Source organism: Antennarius striatus, chromosome 8 (genome assembly GCF_040054535.1).
Source record: "Antennarius striatus isolate MH-2024 chromosome 8, ASM4005453v1, whole genome shotgun sequence".
In the NCBI taxonomy this organism is placed as follows: domain Eukaryota; kingdom Metazoa; phylum Chordata; class Actinopteri; order Lophiiformes; family Antennariidae; genus Antennarius; species Antennarius striatus.
The window spans coordinates 16,183,352-16,193,716 of NC_090783.1; the positions used below are offsets into that span (position 1 = coordinate 16,183,352).

General features: G+C 43.7%; 1 protein-coding gene across 1 annotated transcript in view; it reads left to right on the top strand.

The window, feature by feature from the left end:
* The window catches only part of LOC137600690 (B-cell lymphoma/leukemia 11A-like), a 34,404-nt gene extending 25,902 nt beyond the window's left edge, over window positions 1–8,502 (top strand). Inside the window, exon 3 of the mRNA XM_068322436.1 lies at window positions 2,994–8,502. Coding sequence (XP_068178537.1) covers window positions 2,994–4,957 — 1,964 coding nt within the window. The 3' untranslated portion in view covers window positions 4,958–8,502. The remainder of the gene's footprint in view (window positions 1–2,993) is intronic.
* The last annotated feature ends 1,863 nt before the right edge of the window (window positions 8,503–10,365 follow it).

A 10,365-nucleotide genomic window follows, 5' to 3' on the forward strand; every position in this document is an offset into this window, starting at 1 on the left:
TGTCTGTTTGACATCATAATAGCCTCCCCCTTCTTTGCGTTACAATGTGCTGAAACATCTTTGAAGGAGTTGTTAACCCTCCTTTCTCGTCCTCTGGCTGTTCTACATCTCCCCTCTGCGCTCTGCCCCTGCCATTCTTTCTATTTCTTTTCTTTGTGATTAACGTTCTTCCATCGGTCTTTTCTGCTCCTGATCCTCCCCCCCCCTCGCCCACTATCACCGACTCTGTCACGATATCTCCTCTGTCTTCTCTCCCCAAAAGTCCCCTCTTTCAGCCCTGTGCTATGAAATGACAGCGTAGAGGTTGTCAGTGCAGTTTCTCCTCTCTGCTGATCCTATTTCAAAGGGACCAGGAGATCCAACATTAGCCCCAGCACTGCTGCTCTCCAGCCTCAGCTCTCCTTAGACCTGGAGTTAATGGAAGGAGAGAAGCAGAGGGAGAGTGACAGAGGAGCTTTCCTTTATTCCCTTAAAAGACATGTTATTTATGCGATCACCTGCCCCTCCTTTGCATAGTCTTCTGCTTTTCTTACCAGTAAAAAAACAACAAAAAAACAAACTCGAAGGTCGTCAAACTCCTTGTCAGAATGCCTTTTCTCTTTTTGAATGACTGATCTTTCATCCCTTTCAGTGTGGCTATACGGACAATAGTTGGCTTATTTAGTTGCCGTCTCTCCCAGCGTTGTGAGTATTGGTGCAGCATGAAGATGCCCGTCAATGTGCCCATTCCCTGGATGGGAATAACAATTATTGGTGCTTGTGGCGTGAATGTAGTTTGACAAATGTCCATAGATGGGCTTGTGATTACATAGCAGAGGAGCCTCTGTTTCTGATACATAAGAAAATGAATTGACGAGTGACTTTGAAAGGCTTTGTTGTGGCTCTTGTGCCCTTCAGAAATGTGGTAGGTTGTCATTAGGAATGTCTCCTTCACGCCACACTTCTCTCCCTGCTTTACTCCCTTCCCCTTCTCCTTCTACCTCCGTCCTTCTCTTCCATGATCAGTGCAGTCTTTCTTTTGACGGACGTGGCTTTGTCTCGGAGGAGAAGACGGCATTCTAGTCACCCACCCCCCCCTCCTTCATCTTGCATCTCTCTCTCTCTCGTCCTTCACAATAGCAGGAAAAAAAATAATCCATTCACCTCCTCGTGCATACACACTCCATCCTCATACATGAAGGCAGTGTTGAGGAAATCAAAGGGAAGTGAGGAGGAGAGGCCAGGTTATTTTCACTGAGTGATGCTGTGCTTTCAAGAAAACGAATATATGGTCAGAGCCGATGTAACGGGCACATTTTATTTGTGCTCATGAGAGAGGCAGCAAAAACATGTATGGGCAAATGGCTTTTTTATGATGGAAAAATTCCATAGTGGGTCAAAGCCCCTTGCAGGTGGAAGCAATTAACTGTAATTTTTGCAGATTGTAATGATCCATAATTTACCAGTATGCCCCCCCCCTCACCAACCCCGCCCCCCCCCCTCCACACTCTTTTCAGTCAAGAGAAAAAGGTTTGTGTGGAGGTTTGATTGGGTGCACGTTTTATGCCATGTTCTGATACTTAAGTGAGATTGTTCGGAGGGGGGTCGGGTGGGTGAGCTGGGGGGTGCGGGGGGGCACTGTTTCCGAGGACACCTGAGATAGAAAGAACCACAAAGCATCAATCTATTCTAACTATAGCTCATCCACAACATCCCTCTTTCCTCCCAACAGCCGTTTTCTCTGTCTCTCTTCCTCACCCCTTTTGTCTCTCGGCCTCAGCGAGCTTTAAACATGCAGGATGGTCCATCCACCATCTTAGGGATCTCTCCTAGTTGCAATCGCACACACACACACTTGGCGTATCTTCCTCTCTCCGTCTTACTTGATCTCCCCTCTCTTGCCCTCCACGATCGTGGTTTTTGGGTTCGGCATCGGCAAAACGCTTCAGAAAAATTCCCTCCAGTGAAACAGAAAAAATAAAAAAGAAGAAAGGATAAGAAAGCCAAAAGATGAAAGAGGGAGCACATTTGCAAGTGGCGGATTCTTCTTATTTTGCATATCTTTCACTTCTTCTTTCCCCTTCTTCTCCTTTTCTATTCACCTGAGAGGATTTAAATAAATCCATAAAGCATGAAATATCAGAAATAGAAAAGTAACGCATGAAATTCATCTTTGTAGCCACCTCCCCACCCACACACAAACACATACACAATTTTCCCTTTGCCTCTTTTTGCTGCAAAGTGTTTTTTGTGTGATAAACGGTGCTACAATTTATTAACATGTGACCTCTTGTTTGTATCCAGCATTAATATGCAACATCAGATACATGTACACTTTAGCCAAGCTAATTCTGTAAACATAGCATTAGCGGAGAGATGAGTGTGTTTAACGAGATTAGCCGTGCATTGTCAGGCAAATCTCTGGTCAGTATGCAAGCGCAATTGAAAGTCAATTATCGTTTGAAATATTCCTATGCTTGCTCAACCGTGTAAATTGTGTATTTGCTGCCTGAGTTGTCTCTCATTATTATTTTTATTTATTCTTTTATCAAATGTACACCCCCTTGAAGTGAATGCGATTGTGGAAACAAGGTGAAATGCATATTTAATTGTTCACATAGGGTGGGTTTCAGGAACTTGGATTTTGCAATAGCAATTGTTGCAATTCATTTTCATGTTGTGTGAAAATGCAGTCCAACTAAATAAGAAAAAAGATTTTGTGGCCTTTTTGACACAGTCATCCTGGCCCAATTCAATTGGTGATGAAATGAGTGTGTATTATGGAAGATCATTGAATGGAAAATTAATCTTGTTTGTTGCTCAATAATATTGGAATGAATTTTTGTATACATTTGAAAACTTCACTCTCATCATAGATGTTTAATGAGCTGCTGAATGATTATAATAATAGAATCTAATAGCAGTTAAGTCACCTGTAAAGTTGCCATGTCTGTTTTTATTATTTCAACAGACAAATTTTTATTTCTTTCTCTCTCTGTGTGTTTTACCATCAGATAAAGACGAGCCCAGCAGTTACACCTGCACCACCTGTAAGCAGCCCTTCACCAGTGCCTGGTTTCTACTTCAACATGCCCAGAACACCCATGGATTCCGCATCTATCTGGAGAGTGAACCTGGCAGCCCCCTAACCCCCCGAGTGGCTGCAGCTCCTGGGATGGGGGGTGACTGTGCCTCCTCCCAGCCACCCCTTCATGCTGTCCACCTGGCTGATGGTAGCCCTTACAGCCTTCTTAGAATGCCAGGCTCGGGGTCTGGCCGGGAGTCGTCATCCACACCTCGTGAGGGGCGTTACCCTCGAACCCCACCACTGTTCAGTCCGCCGCCACGCCATCACCTCAGCCCCGATGACTTGGCCCTGGCAACCCACCATCCCAGCGCCTTTGACAGGGTGATGAGGCTGAACTCAGTGCCACTAGAAGCCCCTCCGAGCATGGACTTCTCCAGACGTCTCCGTGAGCTGGCAGGAAATGCAACTGGGGCTTCCCCGCCTCTTTCCCCCAACAGGCCCAACCCTATGCAAAGGCTGCTGCAGCCATTTCAACCAGGTTCAAAGCCTCCCTTTTCAGCTACGCCTCCTCTCTCCACCTCTCAGTCACCGTCTGGCTCACGCTCCACCCCTAATGCCATATCTAATGCGGTCCAGCCGGGTACACCTCTCAAAGCCAAGTCTTGCGAATTCTGCGGAAAGACCTTCAAGTTCCAGAGCAACCTAATAGTTCATCGGCGGAGCCACACCGGGGAAAAGCCATTCAAGTGTCACCTCTGTAACCACGCCTGCACCCAGGCTAGCAAATTGAAACGACATATGAAGACGCACTGTCAGAGCAAGTCTTTGGAACTAAATGCCAAGTCAGATGATGGCCTCTCGACCACAAGTTCTCCTGAACCCGGTACCAGCGATCTGATGGGAAGTGCCACGGATGCACTGAAGTCAGTTGTGGCCAAGTTCAAGAGTGAGAATAATGGCCTAATATCCGAAAATGGAGAGGAAGAGGAGGACGATGAGGACGAGGATGACGATGAGGAAGAAGAGGAAGAGGAAGAAGAGGAGGAGGGAGAAGAAGATGATATGGAGACAAAACCTGGAGTTGAAGAAGGGGAAGCAAGGAATGACTATCGTTTCAGCCTACGGCTGGAAGGGGCCCGCCACCACCAGAACAGTGATGCCCTACACCCGCATGGCCGCAACTCATCCCGGGAGCCCGCTGATCAGGACGCAGCCTTAGAGTCAGACCAGGCAGATGATGGAACCACTACCATCAACGGTCTCGGACCTCTATCCACAGAGAGCCTATCAAGGAAACTGCTGGGTGGAAGGGACAGCCCTGGCTCGCTAACCCTCCTGTCCAAGCGCATAAAGGTGGAGAAGGAAGTCGACCCCCCAACGCCCACCATCCCAAATATGGAGAACGTCTACTCCCAGTGGCTAGCAGGCTACGCCGCCTCACGACAGCTTAAGGAGCCCTTCACCAACTTCACAGGTGGGGACTCCAGACAATCGCCTTTTGCCTCCTCATCTGAGCACTCATCAGAAAATGGCAGCTTGCGCTTCTCCACACCACCAGGAGAGCTGGACGGGGAACGGGTCGCTTCGGGACGCAGCGGCACTGGCAGCGGAGCCAGTACTCCCCATGGGAACGGCAGACCGAACTCTAAGGATGGTCGCCGTAGTGACACCTGTGAATTTTGTGGCAAGGTGTTCAAGAACTGCAGTAACTTGACAGTTCACCGACGCAGTCACACTGGAGAGCGGCCCTACAAGTGTGAACTGTGCAGCTATGCGTGTGCCCAGAGCTCAAAGCTCACCCGCCACATGAAGACCCACGGACAGATGGGCAAGGACGTGTACAAATGTGAAATCTGCCACATGCCTTTCAGTGTGTACAGCACTCTGGAGAAACATATGAAGAAGTGGCACAGTGACCGCCCCCTAGCAAATGACATTAAGACTGAGTAGGCAAAGAGCAGCATGCTGGCATCTCTCTGTCTTTCTCTCTGTCTCTTTCTGTCTCTCTCTCTCTTGGCTCCCCTGGCTAAAAAGTGACCCCGGGTGACTAGCCACTAAATAAGGGGGAAAGGACAACAGGGTCAGACACTAGTACCCAGTACACCCTGTCATCATCCCCAACTGGAAAAAGCTGAACGCGTGATCCATCATTGGGGGCAATACTATTGCATCAAACGCAAAACTTTTTGAGCCTATCTATTGTGCAATAATTTTCACGTTTTTTGTATTTTTTGTAACTGGACAGCATGCTTGTGTTTTGGCTACTTAGAAAGAAAAAAGTGTCTGACTGGTGGGTTTCTTTGTACATTGTTGCTGTTGATACGTCTTATTTCTTCAACATAAAAATGTTAGGTATGAGAACCCACGCTGCATACAGCACATACTGTTTTACATATCATGTACAGGTTTCTGTTCAGACATAGGGAACAGTGTCATATTATTGAAACATCAAAACAAGCAGGGTCACACTTAAAACTGATCTTTGTGAAAGATTTTCCATGCAAGATTGAGATAATAAATAAATATAGATGCACACACACACACACACACACACACACACACACACGCACGCACGTACACACGCGCACACACACACAAACACACACACACACACACACACACACAGTATATATATATATATAAAAATGAATTGGACTGCCTATGAGATGCTAGGCACTAGCGCCATTAAATAAATATTTCTTTGACAAACCGCAATGAAATGAACAATATGGTGTGAAATGACAACAAAGAGTGCCTTTAATATTTTACCTGCATTAGTTAATCCTCCTTTTTGCTATAAGCTTGGGGTCTCAGTTATAGAAGATTACAGGACATTTTGTGCACATATTGAGTGAGCAGGTCCTTGCATCAAGTACCTGTACGATCCTCGTTCTTTTGTGACTTTACCAGAGTATAAAGAACCAGCTGATAGAAAACAAACAACAACAAAAAAAAAGACATTATGTGTATCTTTGATAAATCATTTCTCTGCCTGACTCATGTATATTGTTGTACTCCATATTTTGATTCTGTTTACTGGCATGTTACATGCTAAAAAGGAGTTTTGGTTTAGAAGATGCTTTTCTGTATGTCTGAACTATCCTGAGAGGGCAGTCTGATGAGTTGTTTTAATCAACCTACAGCTCTTAATTTTCCCACAGATTTATTTTCTTTGAAAATGAAACTTTTTCGTAAGAAGTACAGAATAATGTTTCTTCAGTGAGCAGGTAGCGCTGCCAGCAGACATTTGAAGACCACAGAGTGGATTCTAGTTGTTCTAAGCCAGACAGATTTTTGAGTGGTGAAGGTTTGTGGAGGACGTCAGAGGGTGAGGGTGGGGGAGAGTCAGAGTAGTGGATGGGGTGTGGGTTGGCCAGGTGTCTCTACAATTCAAATGCTCATGTCCTTATAGAGCTAATTTTATTTTCCACATTAGATCTTAGAAACTTTTAAAAATAAATCCTTTTCTTTTTAACTCACATTGGAAATGATCTTAAACGGAAATCAAAAATCTGAATTCAGTTAAAACAAACTAATCACCCCTTCCATACGCGTTTTCAAGAGTACAGTTTTCATATTTTGTTTTATACAAAATCTCATTTTGGTAATTTTTTTTATTTTTTATCTCCATCCCGTCATTATTGATGATAAAGCACTTGTCACTCTGCCTTGGATTCTGTATCTGTCTCTCTAATCGGAGGTACAGTTGGTTGAGTATAAAATGAGGACCGGATTTCCGATCTGGGACTACCTACGTGCACTGTTCAATTTTCCCAGTTTACAGTCAAATGCTCAAGGGAAAACTTGCTTTTATGCTGACAGATTAGTGTGGTGTTATTGCTTTGCATTAATAACAAAAAAAAAGACAAAAAAAATTTACCTAGAAACCGTTGCCAGCCATGTCTCTTACTGAGAACTGAACATCAGTTTGGCTCCTGATGGTCTGAACGCAGGAACTGCCATAGAACTATCCTGCTTCAGACTGACTATAGAAATACACCATTCAGTACAGAAAGGTAAAGATTCTTCAAATTTGATTTCAAAAGATAATTAAACTGTGTTGTTGAATTTTTTAAAGTAACACTTCAATATCTTTAGGAGAGAATCTTATTTAATTTTTTTGGTCAAAATTCTTTGAAATTGTTTATTGTTGTTTCTCTTTTTTGTCTTGGAGACTTCCAGGACTTGATCACTATGTAATGAATTGTTATGAACATGTCTCATCATTTTTTGCCTTTACTATACACAAGTCTTCAGGTTGAACAAAAATTTGCATCGGGGAGAGATTTATGATATATAAATATATAGAGAGATCTTAAAACACATAGGGAAATGCACACTATTGTAAGTTCCTATGTTCCAAACACATTTATGGTCGACTTTTTCCTGTATTTAGATTGGTATTTGAAATTAATGTTCACTTAGTGTAGGCACTTATAGTATTTATGTTGGAGCCTGTATTTTTAACTATTTGCCTGTACTCTTTTAAGGTTTCAATGTACCCTTTTTTTTTCTGTAGTGAAAAAAATCCCAACAAGCTGCCACCATATATTTTCTTAATTTGGCAGGATAATATAGTGTGAATAATTTGTATGCTTGAAATAAGTATGTTTTTGAATAAGATAAATGTTGTGGTGTTCCCCAAAAGGGTGAGAGGTCATGTAATGGCCTTTTCAGGCAGTCCCGCTGGAGTGACCACAATGAGGTAAAAACAGGTGGTTGTACATATCTTTTTAGTTTGTTTTATATATTTCTCTCCTGCCATTTTATATGCAGTAATACAAGCTATTGTTGGGTTTTCTCGGTAGCCAATTTTTTTTACTGTCCTTGAACATGTACCACCCGATAACATTCCAGCCATTTTTGAAAAAGAACTTTTGTCATATGCAATCAAGTCAACATCAATCTGAAAACCAATTTTTTTTGTTGCAGTTGTTTTTTGTTGGTCGTGTAATTTAGCTTTTTTTTAATTGCCAAAAGAACCATGGTGCTTTATATAATTTAAATATGGTACATCTCGTATGCAAGGCATATTCTAAATATAACAGACATCCTAGAAAGAAAAAAAAAACATTTGGTACATGTTATCATTGTTGATGGTTTTGAGGTACATTTGACTTTTCAGCCTGATTTCATCCTGTGTTCTGTATTTATGCTCAAGCTATTTGTTCTGAACTGAACTTGAAGTCGACCTCCAGCATTGGCCGACGTTATTTATTATGACCACACACACACACACACACACACACACACACACACACACACACACACGCTCTGTTCAGAACGGAGTCACTGCGAAAGAAATCAGTCCGTTTTTCTTTCTCCTGGTGGATTCACTTCATCTACTAATTTCTTTATTGGATGACCAAAGGTCATTGACCGACATTCATGAGTTCTCGCTCGACTTAACTGTTTCGTTGTTTTTCTTTTTTTTTCTTCTTTTTTTTTCAGTATGGAGATGCCACTCTATTTTCAGCTGTTGTCTGCATTATTCACTCAGCCATTTTGTCTTGAAAAAATAAAAATAAAAAGTATTACATACATATCTGAATTTGATGCTTTTGTTCTTTATTGCTGCGTAGTCACGACCTGGTATAAAACTCACATGCAGTACTATACTCCTCTGGAGTCCATTGCAAGGAAAAGATTGGGGGAAATATTTTACCCTTGTTTGTTTGCATGGCTGTGCTTGAGTCAACCATCGCAGAGGGTGGAAGTCCGCCTCCATATCTTTGCTCTGTGTGCATGTCGGGTCAGTCAGGCATCTGTTTTATATCTCTAGGCACCCTCCTATCTTTGTGTGGTTTGTGTCTCTTTTAATTATCTTGCAACCAACTTTATACATCCTCCTTTGTCGCAAACTTTGTTTTTTCCTCCTTACCTTTCCCTTCCCTGTTGCCTCCTTTCTGTGCTGCAGCACTGGAGGGCAATGTGACAGACTAATCGCTCTCCTTGTTCGAGCATGGAGCTGTTTGCCTAGCAGGGCCAGATTAAAGTTCACAGATAGAGAGAGGTTCCTGCATGGGCCAGGTGTTGACAGTTAAGATAAAGCAGAGTCCCAAGGAAGTGGGGGTGGCTGGGTGGGTGTTGGGAGAGGGGAATTGTTAGCCTGTGTGTGTGAGTGTGTTCTTGCAAATATACACACTTACAATGTCCAGGAGTGTGGTTAGCCCCCCGCCTTTTCTCCGATCTCTCAAGTTCAATGTCAAGAGAGCAACAATGCTCTGGCCCACAAATCCTGCACCAAACAACCCATGCATAGCAGACATACTTTTCCCATAGAAGACTCTTGGCCCTTGCCGACCGACCCCAGCCCCCTTCTCTTCCTACTCGTGTCGACATATGTCCTTAACTTGGCAAAAGCAATAGTTACAGATCTTTGAGTGAAAGGAGTGTATTCAACATGTTTATCGCGTGTATGTGTGTGTGTTTGTGAGTGTGTGTGTGTGTGTGTGGGGGGGGGGGTAGTTTGAACAGTGAGGTGAGTTCTCTTCATCAAATTTGTTTTCCATTTGTAAAACAAGATGAAGAAAGAATGTTATTTTTGTTCCTCTCATTTCTGGCGTGACTTCTGGGAATACACTGGTTCTCTTTTGAGGGGCAAAAAAATTTATTGGTTCATTATGCTAATCAAAACTAGTTCACAGACTTGAAAAGATAAATATTACCCCCTCCTTCTCCCTCTTCGTTCACTTTTCCTTCCATACTTCTCTCTCTCTCTGTCCTGACTTGCCTGTGTTTCAATCCGGGGAGGCCTCCTCGGCATAGCTGGGGAAATCCTGTGGAGGAGAGAGTCTGCGCGTTAAATCGACTTTCTAATCCTCCTAATATGCCACTTCTCCTTGTTTGCCCCCCCCCCCATGTTCCTTAGCCTTCTTCTGTCACTTTTCCCCCTGTCTGCATCAATGGATCATCCCTCTCTAGCTCCCCTATCTTCCCATTTCTTTTCTTTAATTATAGTGTACAGTATGTACTTTGTCACGCTTGTTTCTTCGTCCACTTCTCCCCGGCTGGTTCTGCCTCTGTTTTCAAGTTCATTCTCTCCCGGGTCTGAGTCGTCTCGGGGGTGTCAGCGAGCAGAGGAAGGCTGTTGAGCGAAGATGAAGAGGCAGACTGCAGCTGTGCTGTGGTGCAACGAAGAGGGGGCCTCGTCCAGGCTCCTTGGAACAATATAAAAGCACTAATCACCCAGGACAACTGACACCCAGTGCGTCACACACACACACACACACACACACACACACACACACACACACACACACACACACACACACACACACACACACACACACACACACACACACACACAATATGCCTCACAGTTGCACACACACAAAGATCTGAAGATTGCCAGTGTT